Here is a 25,152-nt window from a genome sequence, read left to right on the forward strand (position 1 = left end):
TTAGACCCTAAAGACGTTTTCACTCTCATTAATAGGACTTCAATGACATAAGCCATCTTTCCCTCTTTCTTTAGATCCCATCTTTCTTCCTTAACTAGACATTCTTCATTTAATGTGTATCTGAGTAATATGAATAACTTGATTTTGAAGCAAAACAATGTGTGTGGAATCTATGACAAAGGAGGTAAGAATATACAACGGAGAAAAGACAGTCTCATAAATAAATGGTGCCGGGAAAACTGGACAGCTACATGTAAAACAATGAGATTAGAACATTCCCTCATACCATATACTAAAATAAACTCAAAATGTATTTGAGACCTAAATTTAAGAACCGAAACCATAAAACTCCTAGAAGAGCACACAAGCAGAACACTCTTTGACATAAATCAGACCAATATTTTTTGGCTCTGTCTCCTAAGGCAAAAAAAATAAAAGCAAAAATAAACAAATGGGACTGAATTAAGCTTAAGGCTTTTGTACAGCAAAGGAAATCACTGATAAAACAAAAAGACAACTCAATGAGTGGGACAAAATATTTGCAAATGATACGATTGATAAGGAGTTAATATCCAAAACATATGAACAGCTCATACAACTCAATATCAAAAACAAACAACCCAATTTAAAAGTGGGCAGAAGACCTGAATAGATATTTTTCAAAGAAGACATACAGATGGCTAACAGGTACATGAAAAAATGCTCAACATTGCTAATTTTCAGGGAAATGCAAATGAAAACCACAATGAGATATCACCAAACACCTGTCAGAACGGCTATCGTCAAAAAGCCTACAAATAACAAATGTTGACAAGGATGTGGAGAAAAGGGAACGCTCCTGCACTGTTGGTGGGAATGTAAATTGGTGCAGCCACTATGGAAAACACTATTGAGGTTCCTCAAAAAACTAAAAACAGAACTACCATATCATCCAGCAATTCCACTCCTGGGAATATACCCAAAGAAAACGAAAACACTCATTTGAAAAGATATGTGCATCTCGATGTTCACAGCAGCATTATTTACAATAGCTAAGGTATATAAGAAACCTAAACGTCCGTCAATAGATGAATGGTCAGAGAAGATGCGCTATATAACTGAATATTATTCAGCCATAAAAAAGAATGAAATTCTGCCATTTGCAACAACATGGATGGACCAAGAAAGTATAAAGCTTAGTGAAATAAGTCAGACAGAGAAAGACAAATACTCTATGTTATCACTTATGCATGGAATCTAAGAAAATAAAACAAATGTATATAACAAAACAGACAGATTCACAAATATAGAGAACAAGCTAGTAGTTACCATTGGGGACAGAGAAGGGGCAAGATAGGAGTATAGGATTAAAATAGATAAGCAACAAAGATATATTGTACAGCACAGGGAAACGAAGCCAATGTTTTATAATAACATTATGAAGTATAATCCTTAAAAGTTTTGAATCACTACGTTGTACACCTGAAACTAATATAATATTGTAAATCAACAATACTTTAAAAAAAAAGAATGTGTGTTGAAGAGCTATGTAAATTAAGTTACTGGCATTACATTCTTTCATGAGGTTAGGGTAAAGTACATGTAATTTACTGTTTTTCATCTTTTTTATTTATTGAATGTTACTTTCCCAGTAAAAGAAGAGAATTTGCTTTGTTGTTTTAATACTGAATAAATTTGTATATAAAGGAATCTAATTATTAAAACACAGATATTTTTATCAAAGGGTAGAAGAAAGGAATAAATGAATAAATTAAAGAACTAGTAGCACAAAGCTGTTTGAACCATATATGAGTAGAAATGTTTCCATCCACCGAGTATTATTTAATTAATGAAAACTTTGATACAGGATTCTGAAGTAGATTAGTAACAAATGCTATAAGTTACTTTGTAGAAATACAGAAAAGAGTGAGAAAACTTAAATAATTATATTAGATGATTCTGAGATATTTGAGAATTTAATTTCTACTCAAGCTCATATCTACTTGCTTATTAATACTACTGAAATAAAAGTGCAGTTCTGAGAATACCATGTAATGTATCAGCCTGGAGGCCTGAGAGAGAATAATGAAAGGTAAGCCTAGAAAGAAAAACTGGATGCCTATTTTGTAAGATGATAAAAGTTCACTCCAAAAATTTTATTCCTTGTTATTATGATAATAAAGTCACATAAATAATCCAAAAAATGTTTATTTTAACTTTTAAATTCTCATAAAAATTGGGACCTAGAGAAAAATGTTTGTGCAATAAATGAATATCTAGGTTTAGAAATATTTCCAAGAGCATTAAGTGAAATGAACATGAAGCCAATAAAAGGTTCCAATAATACTGTTTATTCCCTAATCCAGTTAAATTTAATTGTAAGCCCTTAGGATTTTCTAAATTAGTTCATTCAGCAAATATTTATTAATCATCTACCAAGGGCCATACAATGTATTAAGCATCTGAGTTGTAGAATCTAAAACACTATCTTTTCCCTCACAGAGACTGACATGGGATTAAATAAGTAATATATAAAAGAAGAAGTGATCTATTCTGCCTTGAAGAAAATCAGGGAAGGTTTCAGATAGGAGATGAAACTTCATCTTAGACCTAGAACAAAGTCAGATTTCCCAGACAGACAAGCAGAGGGAAGATATTCCAGATGAAGGACATGGTAGAAACCAAGACAGACAGGGAGAGACTGCTCAGCACATAAGGGGATTTGTAAAGTCTTGACGATTAAGGTAAGGGGACAGGCAAAGTAGAGATGTGACTTTAGACAGAGACAGAAGTCAGGTCAAGTAGGGGTTTGTACCCCAGCTAAGTTTGGTAAAAGTCACATTCCAACAGAAAATGAGTACCAATATATTCCTTATCATCTTTAATCCAAATGTAACTCCATCTAAGCCCCCCCTCAAAAAAAATGTAGAGGGAATAATATCTAAGTCCTTTCAGCCTCCTGCAGCTATATTTTTCAAAAATAATCACTAGAAAATGGTAACATAGAAGTAAAGAGGTCAGTTTTAAAAGTTGGTGAGTCACATTGATTAAAGAAAAGAGCCAATTTGCAGATAGTCATACAAAGAGAAGACTATTGAAATGATTACTCAACAGCACATTTACTCTAAAACGTAACCTCACGTGAGTTGAATTTTTAAGATCAGAGTATCATAATTTTGATCAAAATTTTATACCTTAGGTAACTCAGAGCCAGGTTTAACATCATGTGGCTTTGTCTCTACTACCAACATGTGGAACTGTAACCAAATATATTGTTCTTTAAAAAGTAACTTTCGCTTGTTGATTGCAAAATACAGTTCCATAAACAAAACCCATATATATATATAAATGTTAATTTTATTGCAGAAGTTTAGAGATTATAATGACAGCATTTAATTTAAGTTTGAGTCTGTGTTGGACAAATATGCACTATGCTTTACAAATGATTGGAAAATCAGTTTTATTTGCCTCCTTTTTTGACATTGGTTTGATTTTTTTTTGTTTGTTTAAGTAAAAATCACTAAACTTGTGCAATGGTAGCATGGAAATTACCTGAGGTGTCTTGTATGACTGTGCTTTGACAAGGGTGGACATAGCTTAAATTATAAAAACTAAAGATTAAAGAAAAAGGAAGTATAAGTTTATGCTGCCTATTTAGAAGAGAACTTTCATTCTTCATAACTATATAACATTATAATGCCACTGATTCATAAGGGGTTTAACTTAATTCTGTAGGGTAGGACACCGGCATTATTAGTGTTCATTTTATATCTCTAATGTTCTTGGTCTTACTGAAACATTTCAGTATACAAAAATACTGCAATATTAATACCCAAGAGAAAAGCCATCATAATGTGTATGCTGCTCATTATGATCAGTGTGGTACAATTTTTTAAAATAAACTATCATGCCCTTCAAAAAAACAATCACTAGAGCGTAAAGTGGTAATAAAATTCAGCAGAAGTACATGCATTGCACCATTTCTGTTTACCAAGCTTCCCTTGAGTTCAGTTAAAATAAAGTAAATTGACTATTTGAAGAAGTTGTTGACTTAGCATTAAAACCATAAGGTAGAAATATCTTGGACTACAATGACAGATTTCTGATAACTAATGTTTATTTGGCTATAAACACAGAACTCTGTATAGTTTAGAAAAGTTCTATTTTAAGTGATTATTTTAATGTTCTTGAAATAACCAGGTATTTTTACAAAATTTAAAAAAATTTTACTTCCCACTGGGATGCCAATTCAGGTCTTCTGAGAACTCTCTGCCTCAGAATGCTACAAAGTCATTTTTCTAACTAAAAGATTTAATGAAGCCTTGACTTATTTACCAAAGAGCCAGCAATGTTTTCTTAATTTCAAATACTCACCAAAAACTAACATTTCCAAACAATTGTATTTTGGCACAGCGAAGAACAACTGCACAAAGATAAACAAAATAACATCGCTTTGCTTTTCCTCTAAAGCCAGCGGTCCCCAACCTTTTTGGCACCAGGGACCAGTTTTGTGGAAGACAACTTTTTCACGGCTGGGGAAAGGCGGGGTGGAGGGGCTCAGGCGGTAATGCAGCGCTGGGGAGCGGCAGATGAAGCTTCACTCCCTCGTCCTCTGCTCACCTCTTGCCGTGCGGCATGGTTCCTAACAGGCCTGGGACCCTGTCCACAGCCCAGGGCCCTTGGGGACCCCTGCTCTAAAGAGCTGTATTTTTCAGATCATACAGTTTTTGTCAGTGTGAGTAAAAGTGACTGTTTTCAGATTAAGCAGCTGGCATGTAATCAACAGTTCTTCTTACTGGCCTTCTGGACATTCCACATATCCAAATACTGACTCTGAGTATGAGTTTTGCTGTATCTCTCCAAGGCAAGACAGATTAAAAGGTTCAAATGTGCTTCTCTTGACAAAAGGTAAAAAAATTAAAACAGTATTCTATCTTAAAATGTTACAAATGATTCAATTTCCTACCCTCCAAAAACTGTTAATTGCATTTCAGCTGTATTATTGGCTACCCCGAGTCACAAACCACTTGGGATAGTTTGTATATAGAAAATCTGCCATTTCCTTTATTGTTAACACATAACTTTCACTTCATCATTTACTTTTAAGAAAGAATAAGAGAAGTCTAGGTTTCTTTAATTACAGCATAATATTCGTCTTCAAAAAAATCTAAAGAATTATAAAAAGTAAACCCTGAAATGTCCATCACCATTAATCATTTGAAATATCTTGATACAATTTTATTTCGTACTTCTTTTCCCTTCTGCTATCTACAACAGAAAGAGTTCCCTTCTCCAAGGAAAGCTCTGTAAAATAGGGCCAATTCTTATTTGTCTGAGATAATCTGGGTATCACTTTGGATAGCAGGCATGACAAAAAAACAACCTTGCAACTACTCTCAACTGTAGCACACAGTATGGTGCTGAATTAAGCTTTTCTCAGTACTCAGTCTCAGGATGCTACATCAGGAATAAGAAAATGAGCTATTTTCTTAAGTCAGTGTATTCACATAAAACTGTGGCTAAATACATGAATGAACCACTATTGATTATCTACAAAGAGCTATTTATTTGCAATTCAGAAGAGAAGCACCATACATAAATTGTAAACAGTTAGGTTCCGTAACATACTTAATACAAAACTTAATCATCAATTTAGCCCAAAAAAATACAGTCATAGATTTCTGATCTGAAGATTATATCTAATAAAGCTAAGAGCCAATCCACCAGTAACCACCCTTAGAAAGGACATTTTCTTTGGGATGAGACTCCAGATGTTTCTCCAGTAATCATGATGAATTTATCCTTATCCATTCACCCTACACTTGATAGGTGATTCATAATTCTTATCCTTGTACATTTATGAAACTTATTTTGTATACATTACACACTGGCATGATTAAACTGTCCTTTATAAGCTAAATTAAAAATTTTACACATCAACTGACGTGAGTTACTATATCACAGGGTGACTTATCAGCCAATGATTTCGTTTCTGAAAGGTTCGAACTAAATTTATGTCTCAATTTGACTGGGCTAAGAGATGTCCAGATAGCTGGTAAAATATTATTTGGGGGTGTGTCTGTGAGGGGCTTTTGGAAGTGATTGGCATTTCATTCAGTAGGCTGAGTAAAGAAGATCCACCCTCACCAATGTGAGTGGGCATCATCAAATTCCTTGAGGTTCCAAACAGAACAAAACGTGAAGGGAGGGCAAATTCCCTCTCTCTCTTCTTGACATCCACCCTCTCCCGCCCTTGGACGTCAGAGCTCTTGGTTCTTGGGCCTCAGGACTTAACACCATCAAATACCCGGGTCCTCAGGCCTTCAGACTCTAACTGAATTATACCACTGGCTTTCCTGATGCTCCAGCTTGCAGACAGTAGATTATGGGACTTCTCAGCCTAATACAGTCAGCATCTTTGCCATTTTTACCCTCATTCTATTTTACACCAGTAATGAAAAAAATCACTACAACATTAATAGCTAATACCTACTGCCTACTTACTGTGTACAAGGCACTGTTTGATAAGCATTTAACAGTGATTATTTCATTTGATTCTCATAACAATCCTCTGATGTAGGGAACATTTAAAATTCTATTTTACAGATAAAGAAATTGAGGCATACAGAGATAAAACAACTTGCCTAAGATCACACTGCTAATGAATGATAAAGATGGGATTCAAATGTATGCAGCCTGTTTCCACACCTTGATTAAGACCAATGTCTCCCTTGTAAATTAATGTCTTGTAAACTTAATATAACTGAGACAAAGACAGAAATCATTAGGAACAACATGAATGAAATCTTTACCCTTAAATGGCTATAACAGACCGTGCTGTATATTTGTGAAGGAAAAATAACAAAGTTAAAGAAAATGTATAGAATAGAACTTTATCCATTAAGACTACGTCTACATGGTGAGTTATAATAAGAAAATTTTTAACATTTTCCTTTCTAAGATGAGAATCCTCAATCTAAACATTTTAACATATTTTTTACATGTACATACTTTTAAAGAATGCAATATACATGTAAGTAGAAGGCTTACTACACTACATAGTTTGATTTAACAAACCTTTATTGCTCTCCTACTATGCACTATGATACAAATTAGATATTTAAATATAATTCAAACATGAACTCTAAACACAGTAAGCTCGCATGTAAGTGAAATATATATAATAAAAAATAATATTGTGATAAAGAGATACAAAGGAGGTATTTACAAAGTGGAGGGTGGCACATTGAACTGGAATCATTCATTCTGCCAGAGAGAGGGTAGAAAGAAAAGTAAGGCTTCCAGAAGAGGTAACTTTCTCAGCTAGCACTTAAATGATGAAACAGTCAGAAATATAGGTGATAAAGGTCATCTTGGACAGAGAAAATAATGTGTGTAAAGGCACAAAGACACAGCAAGTTGAGAGATTTCAGTAGGTTCTACGGCTACAGCATAAAATTCAAGGCAGGAAGTGGAAAGAGATGAGCTGGAGTAATAGCTAAATCAGGAAATTCCACTAGAAGTACTCAGACTCATGATGAGGATCCAATAAAGGGACAAGAGAACAAACAAACCCTCCTATTCATTCCTGGGTTGGGTTTTCACCCTCAAAAATAAATATTCAATGGCAGTATTTCCCTAAATTTTACAGTGAACCACCTCCCTTCCCCACCTAAAAGAAGAAAGTTATTTAAAAAAAAAAACAAAGAGGTATATTCTAGTTTCTAGTTACCAAAGACTTGACTGAGACGAAAATTACATACCTTAATGATGCAATAAACCTTGAAATCAGCAGAATTAGCTTACTTTTAGTTTCTTAGTGGCATGAAATTAATGAAATATTACATTTTTGTTGGAACAACCTGTAATTATTATAGTTTAGGTCTGGATCAAATCTTAAAATGGTTTAAATTCAAAAGACATAACAACCCTGAAGAGAAGGAAATCTAATACATTTGACTTCAAGCTCCATTTTCCCATTTAAAGGCAATTGAGAGTTTAAATTTGGAATTAATATACAATAGTAACAATACTTATTATTTACAAAGTGCTCTACATTTTCAAACCCTTTTACAGTTATTACTTTATTAATTTAATAAGTTTATTATGGAGGTGTCATTTCTTTCATGAAATGAAAGGAGCAGAGACAAAAATTCAGGCACAGCAGGAGTCAGGGCAGCCTTTCCTACTTAATAGACAAATCATCTAAGATCAAGCATGGAAGGTACATGAAGTAATATCCCACATCTGTTCTCTAAGATACATGCGAGACACTCAGGTTTGAGATAGTCAGGTAAAAGTAACAGGCCTCAATCTGGCTCTCCTAACAAGGCCAATCCAAAAACAGAATTGTAAAGACAGTACTAAAAGTATCAAAAAAAAAAAAACCCAAAACTAAAAACCCATACCTTCAGAGCGGCACTGATGATAGTGAGGGAAGTTCTATGGCAAACTTTGTTTTACTATCTGAAATGCCAGCTTAACCCACTCCATGGAGACAAACTTTATACAAGTGACAGAGTCAGCTTATTACAAGAGAGAAATCCCAATATCAACAAAGATACAGATACAGATGCAGTAATTATACTGGAAGGGTGAAGGCATGAAACTATAGATTAACATTTCCATTCCTAGGTTAGATCAAGCAAGACCACTATTAAACCACAGTTCAAGATGCCCAACCACCACATGAAAATTCTTAGAACCAATAGTAATTATTTATGTCCTAGTCTATTTATTTATTTTCAGTCTTACTAAAACTGCGAATCATAAAACTGATGGCGTTTTCCTCTTTGTACTGGCAGCTAAAAGCTTAGAGTAAATTTTATAGCAAATGAATAAGAATTAAGTAAACTCACTGCTGTCTTTCTTGCCTTCACCATCTCCTCATTTTTTTTTGTCCTTACTCGTTTATTTTTTTTAATCTGAATGAATTGTGTAAACTTTCTTAAAGGCTTTCTGAAATAAGGGAGTATTTAAACTAGCTAACTAAACAAACAGTAACAGAAAAATGAAAAAAGAAACATTACCTTTTCATCAAAATTACAATCAAGTCTTCTAATCAACACGATGAAAGTGCCAGATGAATTGTCTCTTAGTGGCGGAGGCACTATGGGTTCACAGGCATTCTCTGGTTTTGAGTTAATCAAAAAGCCCTAAAAAAAGAATGAGCAGTAAGTTTTCTCTCTGTTAAACTCAAAAAAATGAATTCAACTTACTTCTATAAACACCTTTTGAATCTGTTCCATGTGTTCTGCATTATGCTAGATGAATTATCTGGCAACTACAACAGTTCCTACCCTCCAATTGCTCACAATCCCAGAACTTCTAAAGTAGTATTTGGCTTCCTAAGCAATTTTTTTTTTAAAGTAAGTTCCATTTTTACTATTAAAGTTAAAAAAAAAAATCACACATAAGCCCATCACCCCGGAGACAACCACTGTTAGCATGCTGGTATATTTTCCAACAATGACTGACATTTCTAAACCAAGCAAACACTTCTTAAAAATTAACTTTTAAATTTCTTTCCTCAGGGGCTTCCCTGGTGGCACAGTGGTTGAGAGTCTGCCTGCCAATGCAGGGGACACGGGTTCGTGCCCCGGCCCGGGAAGATCCCACGTGCCGCTGAGCGGCTGGGCCCGTGAGCCATGGCCACTGAGCCTGCGCGTCCAGAGCCTGTGCTCCGCAACGGGAGAGGCCACAACAGTAAGAAGCCCGCATAACGCAAAAAATTAATTAATTAATTAATTAATTTCTTCAAATAATGAAAATGCACAGCGTTTCTAGGAATTTATTATATAGAAACATTAGTCTAGGTATATAAAGGTATATGTAGAAAAATGTCCCCTGTTACATCATTTTTAATAGCAAAAACTGGAAATCATGCACATCGATAAGGCAGCCATTTAAAAAATTATAGTATATTCATACAATAGAAAAATAATAGAATCATTAAAAAGAATAAGATAAATCCTTACATAATAAACTGAAAAGACGTCCACAAGATAACTACTAATTTAAAATGAAATAGCAAGCTGCTTTCCCAGAAATATAGGATGGTTTGACATCTGAAAATGTATTAATAGTTTAAAATAGAAAAACCAAATGACTATCTCAATAGGTGTAAAACACTGAATAAACACATAAAAAGATTATCAAAATCATTAAATTCATTTATAAGGAGGAGTGAGCAATTAAAGTTATGACACAGTGCCCAACAATAGTCCTGTATGGCGCATGAATTGGTCACACCAACCATCTATTTCACAGGATTTGGCAATTTTGTCAAGTTGCATTGCTTGGCTTGTGATAGGGAATGCTTTCGCGCATGTTTCAGGAATAAAATGCAGCATATCTTCACTTACTCAAAGAATAGCTCCCATTCTTGATTCCATAAAGCGCTTGGTTTTTACTTTGCAAGGAAACAGAACTGTGGTTATCCTTCCAATAATGAATATTTGCTTCACTCATATTAAATTTACTCCTTGCTGCCTTTTCTGTGCCTTTCTGCACACAAACTAACTTTTTGCCTTAAAGCCAAGTCACATAGTGCAGTTCTTTTCAAGACACTTATAACAGCAATTAAATTCAAGCCATGTAGTACCAACAAGGTATATAACTCAACTGAAGTGAAGACAATACGAACAGCTATGACCAAATTTCCCATGTCCGGGAGATGACAACTCCATCATGACTGCCACCTAGCGGATAGCTAGGGAAAGACACATCCCAATTTCAGATATGTTAAAATATGGGATAATAAAATGCATCTTCGAATCAATAAATTTATGGTATGTACAGACACAAAAAAGGGTCTACAAGTGGAACTAGAAAAAGCTTTTTGTTTTTTAATCATTTCTGTATTGATGAATCTGTTATGACACGCATGTATTATTTTTAGACATAAGAAAATTTATAAAAATTAAATACACATAAGCTTAAAGTTAAAAAAAAAAATCTATTTGCATTAATGGAAATTGAAGCCTAAAAAAAAACAGGTCTTTTTTTTGTTTTCCCCGGCCACGCCACACAGCTTATAGGATCTCAGTTCCCCAAGCAGGGATCGAACCCGCACCCTCGGCAGTTGAAAGCGCAGAGTTCTAACCACTGGTCCGCCAGGGGATTCCTAAAAACAGGTCTTAAATTCTTAAATATTATCTTTCCTGTGGACTATGCTAAAAAGAATAACTTGATAAAACAGCCTACTAATTCTTATCCTTCACCCAGATGTAAGTCAGTTAAAACAGTGCAAATTTACTTTGTTTCATCCACAAAGTCTACAGAGTAGTGTAATGGGTTTTGCCAATTAATTTGGCAGAACTCTCTGGTCCCTTAAATAAGAGTGACCAAGAAGGTGCTGCCTTAAGCCAGGCCCACATGCCTCATGTCACCCTCCAGGGCCAATCCTTTTTATTAAAAAGGATTTTAAAAGGATTTTTATTAATCCTTTTTATTAAAAGGATGCTTGCTCTGCGATCAAGGATCCTCCTCATCCCTATTTACTGACAGGGGCAATTTATGCCAATATGTAGGAAGCCCAAGAAAACTACCAACGTCCAGGAGACTCAGAAAGGATGCCCACCTTTCTGCCCTTTGTTGTTATAATTCTCTGATGATTAAACAAGGATGCTGGGGACTTCCCTGGTGGTCCAGTGGCTCAGGATCTGCGCTCCCAATGCAGGGGGGGCCTGGGTTCCATCCCTGGTCAGGGAACTAGCTCCCACATGCTGCAACTAAAGTTCCCGCTTGCTGCAACTAAGACCCGGAGTAGCCAAATAAACAAAAAAATATTAAAGTGTTTAAAAACATAATAAATAAAATAAACATAACAGATAAATAGGGTATGGGAAATTAAGAAAAAAAACAGCTCATCTAAATTAAGAATTCATCTGTGACTATTAGATTTCCACAACTGTATTCAATTATGTTCAAATCAAATTTATTAAAAACAAGACAAAACAAGGATGCTGGACAAAAATAGTGTATGCAGACTGGCACCTCAATATCATCGAATGTATAATGCAATAGGTTTGTGGTATATATATTTGTGGATTTTTTAAAAACTTTTATGACTATACATGAAGCAAAGTACACAAAATATAATTTTTCAGCTTGATGAGTTTTCCCAAACTGAACACACCTGTATCAGGAAACAGACTATTAACAGCACTGCAGGAGTTCCCTTCATCCTCCCTGCCAGTCACTACTCCCCCACCCTATCAGCAATGTCACTACATGGACTTCTAACAGCTTAAATTAGATTTTGCCTAATTTTATAACTGACATAAACAGAACCAGACATACAGCAAATTCTCTTTTAGACTTCTTTCTCTCAATACTGTATTTGTGAGAATCATTCCTACTATTCAGCAACCATACTGTGGAGATATACTTGGCAGATCTTTCAATTTTCATTTCTCTATAGTATTACATTGTATGAATATACCAAAATTTATTCTACTGTTGGTGAGCATTTGGGTAATTTCTAGTAGGCACTATTACAAATAGTGCTGTTATAAACTTTCCAGTACAAGTCTTTTCATGAACATATGCATGATATTTATGTACATGGAAGGAGACCCATAGGATATCAAGCTGGATCATAGAGTATCAAGCTTTAGTAAATACCACCAAGCAGTTTTCCAAAGTGGTTTGGGTTACCACTTTTTAACTGGAATGTTCAAATAATCTAAACTTAAAAATCATACTGAGGGCTTCCCTGGTGGCGCAGTGGTTGAGAGTCCGCCTGCTGATGCAGGGGACACGGGTTCGTGCCCCAGTCCGGGAAGATCCCACATGCCGCAGAGTGGCTGGGCCCGTGAGCCATGGCCGCTGAGCCTGCGCATCTGGAGCCTGTGCTCCGCAACGGGAGAGGCCACAACAGTGAGAGGCCCGCGTACCACAAAAAAAAAAAAAAAAAGAATAATAATATATGCAGTGATAATGTCAACAAAAATGCTGAAAGCAAGGCAGCAGTGCCTTTTTCCCTTTGTAAGAATATAAAAGTAAAAACAGGAAGAGAGAGAGAAAAGTGGTAAGTTGTTTTGTTAGTGGATACCTGAAGTTATTAATAACTGCAGCAACAGCAAGCAGTTGACATTTGTTGAGTCATAGCACTTAGCACTGTGTGTTAGGCACTATGCCCTTTAAATGCTTTAATTCAGTTAATCTTTGCAATAATCCTATGAGGTTAACTACTATTGTTATTTTCCTTATTTTAAAGAGGAGGAAACTAAGTCTCAAAAGAGTTAGGTAACTTGCCTAAAGTTATACATAGCAGGCATGTAATCCCAGGAAGTCTAACTCCAGACCCTACATTCTCAACCACTATGCTACACTGCCTCTGCCAGATAAAAAAAAACACAGGTGAAGAACAAAATGGGCAACAAGAAGAGAAATGGACATCTACAAAAATGAACAAACCAAAATGTTAGTCTAAAAGGCAGTTAAGGTTGATTCCAAAATTTGATACAAATATTTCAAATGATAAGTTGTCAATGGAACCTGTCATAATTTTTACATTCAAACACAGACCAAAAAGAGTTACACTGATAAATCAGACTTTATCAGCTAACATTCTCCTAAAGTGTGACAGATTCATTTGTTTATATCAACAACTTTCTAGAATGTTAAAAAATATCCACTGCCCTTTTCTCTAATGCTTTGTTAGATCATTCTTCTAAAATCTACCAGTAACTTTCACATACAGGCCACATTTAATTCCTTTTTCACAAACAGTTGGAGATTACTCTCCTCTTATGCAATAAAACATCCTTACCATTCATTACTCATTATTTTAAGTTCCTTTAACATTCTGCTCTGAATACACTTGTCTCATTTCATGTGGGGTCTGTTTAAGTACTAGGATGGATAAATAAGAACTGAGTCCCCACTCAAGTAATTAATATCTGGAAAGAACTAACTGATCCAATTAAGACAAGAGAAAACAGAGTAAAAACAACATGCAGTACAAATGCACAGAACAGAGAAAATTATTCTATGTGAGGCAGTAACAGAAAAGGTGATGTTTGTCTTGGTTCTTAAACTTTACTATACTTCACTTTGGTGCCAAAAATTAAATATACGACTGTAAGTGATCTGACCAATATAACAACAGATAGGAACTATCACACTTTAACCTGTTCTAGATATTATATGTCTATTGGTGCACTGTAAAACTAAATTAGGTTTCTAGTGAACACATTACAGTCATTTCAACAAATTTTTGACATGTTACTACTAAGCTATATTTCTCCTCTTTTCAGTACCTATCTTTTAAGACTTGAGGGCAAGGGACTTCCCTCGTGGCGCAGTGGTTAAGAATCTGCCTGCCAAGGCAGGGGACACAGGTTCGAGTCCTGGTCCGGGAAGATCCCACATGCCACGGAGCAACTAAGCCTGTGTGCCACAACTACTGAGCCTGTGCTCTGGAGCCCGCGAGCCACAACTACTGAGCCCGGGCGCCACAGAACCTGTGCTCCGCAACAAGAGAAGCCACCACAATGAGAAGCCCACGCACCGCAATGAAGAGTAGCCTCCACTCGCCACAACTAGAGAAAGCCCGCTCCCAGCAATGAAGACCCGACACAGCCAAAAATTAATTAATTAATTTAAATTAAAAAAAATAAGACTCGAGGACAAAACATTAGTATATTAACCATTCCAAACTTCAGGACATCTGCCAATTTGATAGCCAAACATTTCATGTCTTTCTGCACATCACTGAGAGTTATATACTAATTAAAAGTTAAGTCTTTAACTGGATTAAAAGGAAAGGTTTTTAAAATCCTCCTCACAAATTAGATATTACATCTATAGCATTATTCAGAGCAGTAACTAAATATCCTTCATCTCAAAGTTACATCTCACTCTGTACACTCTGCTAGAATTCTCCCCAATAACCTTTTCTGGTTTATATATTTTATCAGTGACTTAGATGTTAGATTTAATAAAATCTGATTAAAAGATGTCATAAAAATATAATAAGCCCATTAATAACTAAAAATGTTAAAAGAATACTTAAAAGTGCTAATCAGCAATGTAATAGTTTAAACCAACTTTTTTGGGGGGGGGCTGTGTTGGGTCTTCGTTGCTGTGCGCGGGCTTTCTCTAGTTGCCACGAGTAGGGGCTACACTTCATTGCGATGCACGGGCTTCTCATTGCGGTGGCTTTTCTCTAGGCATGCGGGCTTCAGTAGTTGTGGCCCGCAGGCTCTAGAGCGCAGGCTCAGTAGTTGTGGCTCACAGGCTTAGTTGCTCCGCAGCATGTGGGATCTTCCCAGACCAGAGCTAGAACCTGTGTCCCCTGCCATTGACAGGCAGATTCTTAACCACTGAGACACCAGGGAAGTCCCGAGACCAACTATTTTTAAAACATTATTTCTGAAAAAGCTCACAAGCATTAGAAACAAAATATAACTCATTTTAATATTCTAAAACTGTCAAAGTTTTAATTTAAAAAAGTCCCAGACTACTATACTTGTTTAATTTCACTGAGATTAAAAGTGAACAAAAAAAAGAAAGCACATTTACACAATGTTGATATGTAGTTCTAAAATCATTCACCTTAATAATTTCCTCAAATGAGAATTTTTGAGTGATTTGTTTTAATGGATTTGATAATTAACCTTTATCAATTACCTACTGGATGCTAAGCTGAACTTCCACTTCCCAGCCATGATGGAATAACACGGGCTAGTTTTAACCTCTTGCTTTAATTAACTAGAGAACCAAAAAAAAAGATATGAAACATCAGCTTTCAAACACTGGACAACAAACAGCACAACAGTGATTCCTGAGAAAAGGAAACAAATGAGATGAGCCCTATAAAATCCTTAGCTCACTGCCTGGAGAGATTCCAGGCCTCAGGACAGGGCAGGGGAACACAACAGAGTCTGGTAGTCTCAGTAAGTTGAGGACACAATTCATAATTTGGAGAGGTCAACACAGCTGGATTTTGTGGGACACAACATTGGGGAGGAGCGAACTGCAAAGAGAGCTCCAGATATATGTAGAGGCATCCACTCAAGTCGTTGGCTGAGTAGTAATCAGCATACGTATGTGAGGGAACTAACGAAACTAAGAAAGAACCATGAGAAAGGAGTAAACAGAACAATCTCTGGAGTTCACACAGGGCTGGGAATAGTTTTACACATAGCATGAAATAGAGTCCTCAGAAGACTGCTGCCTCAGAAGTAAGCCACATTAGCCCTAAACATTTGAAGCAAATGAAAATAAAGATACAACTTACCAAAATTTGTGGGCCACAGCTAAAATAATACTTAGAGCAAAATTTATAGATCTAAATACCCATATTAGAAAAGAGGAAAGGTTTCAAATTAATGACCTCAATGTTCATCTAAAGAAACTGGAAAAAATAAGAGCAAATTAAACCCAAAAATAAGAGAAGGAAGGAAATAATAAGTAGCTACTTTCCTCACACTAGTCTACTGGATATGTACTATTACAGACAAATAGGTAGACCTAAAGAAGTTGAATAACTTGCCCAGTGATAGAACCAGAATTTGAAGTCCAGTAACTCTGACCCAAAAGTCCAGCTTCTTCCCATTTTAGTACACTGCTCATCTTCACAAAGATATGAATTAAATCAAAACTAAGTTCCAAGCTTCCCTATTCTCAGCACAGCACTCTAATAATTTTGGCATTGTGCTAATATTATCACCACTTCTATGACAGAACTTATGTGCTTATTAAAAGCATTAGCACTCTGTTTATATTTTTTTCTTCTTTTTCTTATACCTTCCTATTTTCTCCTATAATCCCAGCATCTTTCATGAGATTGTATAAGTCCACAAGGTGGTTTATAGACAACTGGTGTTCCAAGTTATTCCTGTTGTTAACTATCATTACTAAACTGAAGTCCCAGAATACACAGATAGCTTTACAGTTACAACTGAGGATCACAGCTCACAAAGGCATTATCATTCCCATTTTAGAGAAGAAACTTAAGCATCAAAGAAGATAACATACCCAATTAACATTCCACTGTTAATTTGAGTCAAACCTAGAGCTGACTCAAATGATGGTCCTTTTCTTCAAAACATTGTCTTTCAAATTTAATATAAACACAAACAGAAAATGATTTTGGTGAGATTAGTGGGACTACAGATTATTCCTTAAAGTTATTATTTCCATTATGATATTTGTGCTACACAAATATACTTGGAAAAGAAAAAAGCTCAAACCATTTAAAGAGGAAAATACCAGGTGTCAAGAAGGGAAATGGTAGCATCGAACCATTTCAATGTAACTAAAGTACCTGTTACTCTCGAGTACATCCTAGTGTAACATTCCCCTTCCTGGTTTTATATTTATCAACTTTTCAATTTATAAATACTGAATATAACTCATATCTACTCATATTAAAATTGTTCAGATAGGACTGAGAAAAAAAACTCTCACAAAACTGCAATGATTTTGAGTGTACATACTTCCACAGTATTTGATATGGTTGGTAATCACTCAATTTTTATAAGGTGAATCACATAAAGGCTCAAATTAGAAATCCTCTTAACTAATGGGACCTAATCAAACTTAAAAGCTTTTGCACAGCAAAGGAAACCATAAACAAAACACAAAAACAACGTACAGAATGGGAGAAAATATTTGCAAATGATGCAACTGACAAAGGATTAACCTCCAAAATACACGAACAGCTCGTACAGCTCAATATCAAAAACAAACAAACAACCTAATCAAAAAATGGGCAGAAGACCTAAATAAACATTTCTCCAAAGAAGACTACAGATGGCCAAAAGGCACATGAAAAGATGTTCAACATCGCTAATTATTAGAGAAATGCAAATGAAAACTACAATGAGGTATCATCTCATACCGGTCAGAATGGCCATCATCAAAAAGTCTACAAATAATAAATGCTGGAGAGGGTGCGGAAAAGAGGGAACCCTCCTACACTGTTGGTGGGAATGTAAACTGGTACAGTCAGTATGTAAACTGAAAAACAGTATGGAGGTCCCTTAAAAAACTAAAAATACAACTACCACATGACCCAGTAGTCCCACTCCTGAGCATATACCCGGAGAAAACCATAATTCGAAAAGATGCATGCACCCCAATGTTCATTGCAGCACTATTTACAATAGCCAAGACATGGAAGCAACCTAAATGTCCATCAACAGAGGAATGGATAAAGAAGATGTGGTGCATATATAATATACAATGGAATATTACTCAGCCATAAAAAAGAACAAAATAATGCTACTTGCAGCAAATGCATGGACCTAGAGATTGTCATACTGAGGAAGTTAAGTGAGACAGAGAAAGACAAATATCATACGATATCACTTATATGTGGAATCTAAAAAAAAGGGTACAAATGAAACTTACTTACAAAATAAAAACAGAAACAGACTCATAGACATAGAAAACAAACAAGGTTACCAAAGGGGAAAGAGGAGGAGGGATAAATTAGGAGCTTGGAATTAACAGATACACACTACTTTCTACAAAATAGATAAACAACAAGGTCCTACTGTATAACACAGGGAACTATATTCAATATCTTGCAATAACCTATAATGGAAAAGAATCTAGAAAAGAATACACACATACATATGTATGTATCTATGTGTAACTGAATCACTTTGCTGTACACCAGAAACTAACACAACACTGTAAATCAACTATACTGCAATTAAAAAAAAGTAAAAATACAAAATAAATTAAAAAAATAAAAAACAAAAATGTACTGGCAGTTCTTTTCAGGGCAGTGAGGGGGAAAAAAGAAAAGGCATCCAAATTGGAAAGGAAGAAGTAAAATTATCTTTATTTGCAGATGGTATGATCTTACACATAGAAAATCCTAAGAAATCCACTTAAGAATAATTAGAACTAAAAATCAAGTTCAGCAAGGTTGCAGAATACAAGATCAATATAAAAAATCCATTGTATTTCTATATACTTACAATGAGCCATCTGAAAATCAAACTAGGAACACAATATCATTTATAATAGTATTAAAAATAATAAAATACTTAGTAATAAATTTAATAAAAGAAATGCAAGACCTGTATACTAAAAGTTACAAACCTTGTTAAAAGATATTAAAGAAGATCTAAATAAATGGAAAGGGTTCATGTTCATAGATCAGAAGACAATATTGTTAGGATGACAATACTCCATGAATCTACAATTTCGATGCAATCTGTATCACAATCCCAGCTGGATTTTTTTTTTTTTTGCAGAAATTGTCAAGGTGATCCTAAAGTTCAAATGGAAATCCAGGGTACCCAGAAAGGCCAAAATAATGTTGAAAAGGAGAACAAATTGGAGGACCCACACTTTCCAGTTTCAAACTTACTAGTATAAAGCCATATAATCAAAACAGTATGGTGCTGGCATATAGACAGACATATAGATGAATGGAGCAGAATACAGACTCCAGAAATAAACCTTCATATTTATGATCAACTGGCTTGTTTTTTACCAGGGTGTCACGATAATTCAATGGAAAAAAATAGTTTTTTCAACAAGTGGTGGCAAGGCAACTGGATATACACATGCAAAAGAATTACATATGTAATTATATACTATATATAATTATATACTATATAAAAAAGAAGTACTATATATAAAAGAACTATATACTATATATAAAAATTAAATCAAAATGAATTAAAGATATAAATCTGAGAACTAAGACAATAAAAGTCCTGGAAGAAAACATGCATAAATCTTCATGACTTTGGATTAGGCACTGGTTTTTTAGACATGATACTACTAAAATCATAAACAGTAAAAAAAACAACAGACAAACTGAATTTAATCAAAATTTAAAACTTTTGTACTTCAAAGGACACCATCAAAAGCCACTGAAACAAACTAAATGGATGAATTGTATGGTATGTGAACTATATCTTAATAAAATTGTTACTTAGAAAACATGAGGACGTGAGGCTGGTCACTGAATCAGACGGCTTTTAGTATGACTTATGATTGTACCTTAAATACTCCTTTTTTTACTATTAATGTTGTTTGTTAAATTCTTACCCAAAAAAGTAATATCTGTTGAATATATATATCACCTAATACAAGGTCATCTAGAAACACATGTCTCATGAACATGAATGCTCTTGAAGTGGACAGCCCCTTTGCACAGGCTCCGGTCCACTGTAACCCGTGATAGCTACTGTTTTTGCAGATAACAAGACATTTTTATCTGATGGAGATGCGTTCCTCTTTTTTCTTTTTTGTTTCCTAGATCACACTGGGTAAGTAGAAATATATTCCAAACGCTTAATCGATCACCTCTTGGTTTTAGAGTATTGGCCATCCTATCTAAATATAATTTATCTTGCTAAACATCTACTATATCTTTCCTTATATCATCAAAATAACATTAACTTGATTGCAAATAGAATTTCACATTTAATGTAAATTAACAAATATCTTCTCCCAAAGTTTACTACTTCAAACTAATCTGCAGACTTAAATAATTTGCTAGTGATCTTATCGTTAAAAAGAAAAAAAGGAGAGGAGGGGCAATAAATCATGGTGTCTAGCATAAAGCTAGGAAATAAGATCAACAATGCCTTTTTCACTCAAATTGATGTTGAAAGATTTAAATAAAGAGAAATCATAAGAGATCTGGTTGACAATCCTTTGGTTTTTCTATTATCAAATTTAAATCTTAAAAATTACAACATAATTGATAAAAATTTAGACTAGAGCCTTGAGTTTTACTTAACACAGAAGTAGTTGTCAGGATTTTGATTTTACAATATTCAAGCTCTATGAAGAAAAGTCCATCTGGTACATGCTTCTCATTCAGCATATACAGATACTGCTTCACTCAGTGGATATTATCTTGACATTTTAGAAAACAAAATACGCCCTCTGGTGGACAATACCTTTTAGTTAATATGTTACATACGGCTCCACCAGCATACCCACGCACACCATTATCATTCTTAAGAAAAAAAAAAAAAAATCAAGAATTCTCGCTTCAGTCTGAACCAACAGACTGAAACTTAGAAGATCAAAACACTGGTATACTTGTAGGACTTGCTACATCCAACAAGATAGTATCTTTAAAAACAAGAGGAATTTTAAGTGGATTGAGCTTACACTGTAATTACATGTCCTTTACGATGGCCTTCTAAACTGCCATATAATCAATACACGCCAGTAAGGAATATTTATTAGTATTTTGTATTCTGTAGTGCTTGGCAGATCCTCTAAGAACATAAAAGCTTTAAATGTGTTAATCAGTTACAGAATTCTTAACAAAATCTTTGATAACAAAAAAGTTCGGAAACAAATACATAAAGTAAATCTGTGAAAACTTAAGAGACAGTAAAGAAATTCTCCTTCTGTTTTGCAAACAAAAGTGAAACCTGAGTAAAAGGAATTCTTTTGTAATGAAGCCAAAAACACACTGTTTTCTAAAAAAAGAAACAAAGACCTTGGAGCATTCATTACTCACTATATCATCTGCTGTTTGCAATTTGTTATAATCATAACTCAGTCATAGTTGAGCACAATCTATTGACAGTTAACTAAAGTTGAATATAATCTGGTTATCAATCTGATTAAGGGGGTCAGGACTTAAAATTACTGATGGAAATGGTCAGATCCTAACTACAGAAATTATTTCAATATTCGGTATTCAAAGAGAATGGCAAATAGCACGAAGGGGTAGTGCAGGTAAACGATAAAAGTAGGGAGAACAATACAAAATAGTAAGTGTTAGTACTGGTATTAGTTTTTCTGTTAATTTCAAAGGTGATGATCACTGACTTATTTATTAAATGAAATAAGAAATATATTAAATGTGGGAAAAATAAATTATTTCATCATGGCAAACTCTCACTTAGAGAAGAAGGAATATACTATCAAAATCTCCAAATTGGTCAGAAACTCATATACCAGCCATATACAAGAATACTTGGTTTCCCATTTCCTTGCTAGCCACTGAAAGGCTTTTTTTTTTTCACTAACCTGATGAGTGTGAAATGGCATTTAGTTATACTGTACACAAGGTCACATTTTTAAGGACGTTCACTGCAACACTATATAGCAAAAAACTGACATCTTACATATCTACCAACAAAAGAATAAAAAAATAAATTGTGGCATATTCATAAAATGGAGTACTATTCTTTAAAATGAATTAAGACTATGTAACAACATAAATTTCAAATATAGTGTTAGATGAAAAAAGCAAGTTTAAAAGCCAGACCAGGGCTTCCCTGGTGGCGCAGTGGTTGAGAGTCTGCCTGCAGATGCAGGTGACATGGGTTCGTGCCCCGGTCCGGGAAGATCGCACATGCCGCGGAGCGGCTGGGCCCGTGAGCCATGGCCACTGAGCCTGCGCGTCTGGAGCCTGTGCTCCGCAACAGGAGAGGCCACGACAGTGAGAGGCCCGCGTACCGCAAAAAAAAAAAAAAAAAGCCTGACCAAACAAAGTTTAAAAGCAAGCACAATAGTGTTTATAGATGCTTATATAAGGTAACACATTTTATAACATTAAATGGAAAATATATACATAAATATCAGGGTAATGATTATCTATGAGGGGGAAGATAAGGGAATGGAATTGGAAGGATAAAAATAATGTTCCAATGGAATTGGTAACATTTTATTTCCTCTTTAAAAACTGGTAAAATATTAACATTTAAGTATCAATAGTAGATATATTGGATGTTCTATTATTCCCTTACTCTATTCTATGTTTGCAATATTTCATAATTTTTAAAAATTAAAAGCAATCCAAATGTCCAATGACACAGGGAATTGGTTACAGTATGGTAAAATTCAAGTGTTACAATAAATTGCAGAATTTCTACTGATGATATGAATACATATATTTTTACACGAAAAGATATCCATGATATTGGATATGCCATGATATTGCCAAATTTTAAAAAGTTGCAAAATAACATATATAAATGCATAAAATAAAGTCATAAATGTATCTATGAAAACTCACATAGTTGGACTATAATCTCTTGGTTGTGGAATTATGTATGATTTTCATATTCTTCTTTATACATGTCCTATATCATCTTAATTTTTATAGTGACCATATATTACTTTTATAATCAGAAAAATATTTTTTCATGGGCAAAAGAATTCAAAAATTACCTTTTTACTGTATTAGACTGAGAAAGCCAGCAAGAAAATCTAATGAAAACTACTAAGTGAACAAACAACAAAAATGCCCAGTAATGAAACAGGGATGTATGCAGGGGAGCTGTGCTGATTTATGGTATCAGATACCTAAGCCTCTGCTGACTTCCAAGGTGATAGGAGAGTAAACAGAAAAAAGCGGGTAGGTCCAAGGATGGTGGAAGAGACTAGGGACCAAACTGTGGAACAAAGGAAAAGAAGCAAGGTTGGATTTTGGGAATTCCAGATAAGATGGGTGGGATACGTGTAGATTTTCCCATCCATTCTTTTCAGGCCCTCCACTTTATGCTCTCTCCCTACCTCCCCACTTCTAAGTGACAAACTGTCATAATGAAATAATTCATTATTTTCTATATCTCTGATTCATAATAAATGAATGAGCAATCATCACTTTTGAAATTAACAGGAAAAGGTTTATTTTATAAGTTCAAAAGTCACTGAAGAAGCATTATTTGAATATGATCTAAGTTGGTACATTTGAAAATGTCTTTATATTTTAGAATTCTCATTTTATATATAGCCAGCTGGTTTACTCCTTATTTTGATGGTGCTATTTCCTTATTTTTCCTTTGAAAAGGAGACTCTGACCTCTGTTTTAGTCTACAAATAGAAGGTGACACTGCAATAGTTAATAGTTCCTAGAAGTGAGGAAGCCAAGCACATTCACCCTTAACCAAGACTTCTTTCTATCACAAAACTGTCAAGGGTTCTGGGAGGGAAAATACAGTAGCTGGTACTGAACATCTTCCCTACAAAGAACGCAAAGGGAGTCTCACAAATAAGGCACCCAATCAACCACTTTTCCTTGCAATATTTGCATTTTCCTTCATAGCAAAAAAAAATCTCTCTTCTAACCTCAAGCCTTTGCATTAAACAAAATCATTTCTTATAAAATAATTCTTAAACTAACTAGTAAATTAACTTTCAAAGAATAATACAGTTTGTGAAAAATTAACTGGTGATGATATAGGGTATTAATTTAAGAATAATGATGAGGAAAAATAAATCATTTATCATATAAGGAACCTTTTATTTGTACCTTTGTTCTATATATTAGGAATGATAGTCAAGGACAAATCTGCATGTCATGACCTTTATCCTCTATGCCTTCTCATCCACATGAAGAACTTAGGCTGAGTACCAGATTACAAAAACACTGTATACAATGATCATGGTAAATCTAGCCCAAAGGGTATTTTGCTGAAAACAAGATTTACCATTGATAGGAATACTCAGGAAATCTGATACTAGTCTTACTTATCAGAGATAAACCTTGGTTTGAATTTTTAATAATCATTATTATTCCTTCTACCTATCAAGGCACTTCTTAAAAGTACAGAAACAAGAAACCTAGAAAAGCTTTATCTTCCTGAGACTGGTCTTCAATGTATAACTGAATTACTCCATAATATTGATAATACACACAGAGTCTAGCAAGAAACCTTGCTAGCATTACAAATCTACATAGTAAAATCTTGACTATGCAATAATGATGCTTTAGTAGTTGGTTATTCATTTCAAAAAGGTAAAAATAGAGCCCTATTTTACACTATACAATAAAATAATTCTGGGTACATTAAAGACCTCCTAAGCAAGGAGTCGGGGGCATGGGAAAAATTTACAAATTTTGGACTAAACAGAGGAAAATATTTCAAGACCTCAGGGTAGGAAAGGATTACTTAAGATACAGAAAATGCAAAACATCAAAAAGATGTCTACATTAAAATTTAAACTTCAGCATAATTTTAAAAGGCAATTTAAAGTTAAAAGGCACAGCGCTTCCCTGGTGGCATAGTGGTTAAGAATCCACCTAGCTGGGCTTCCCTGGTGGCGCAGTGGTTGAAAGTCCGCCTGCCGATGCAGGGGATACGGGTTTGTGCCCCGGTCTGGGAAGATCCCACATGCCGCGGAGCGGCTGGGCCCGTGAGCCATGGCCGCTGAGCCTGCGCGTCCGGAGCCTGTGCTCTGCAACGGGAGAGGCCACGACAGTGAGAGGCCCGCATA

General features: G+C 34.9%; 1 protein-coding gene across 2 annotated transcripts in view; it reads right to left on the reverse strand.

Annotated features, from left to right (window-relative positions):
- RNF13 (ring finger protein 13) overlaps nucleotides 1–25,152 on the reverse strand; it is a 131,531-nt gene that overhangs the window by 55,629 nt on the left and 50,750 nt on the right. For both annotated transcript variants that reach the window (XM_082655175.1, XM_082655176.1), the window contains one exon: nucleotides 9,009–9,134. In XM_082655175.1, the coding sequence (XP_082511301.1) occupies nucleotides 9,009–9,134 (126 nt within the window). Of the gene's footprint in view, nucleotides 1–9,008; nucleotides 9,135–25,152 lie in introns of those variants that run through there.

Source organism: Grampus griseus, assembly GCF_964374135.1.
Source record: "Grampus griseus genome assembly, chromosome: 5".
In the NCBI taxonomy this organism is placed as follows: domain Eukaryota; kingdom Metazoa; phylum Chordata; class Mammalia; order Artiodactyla; family Delphinidae; genus Grampus; species Grampus griseus.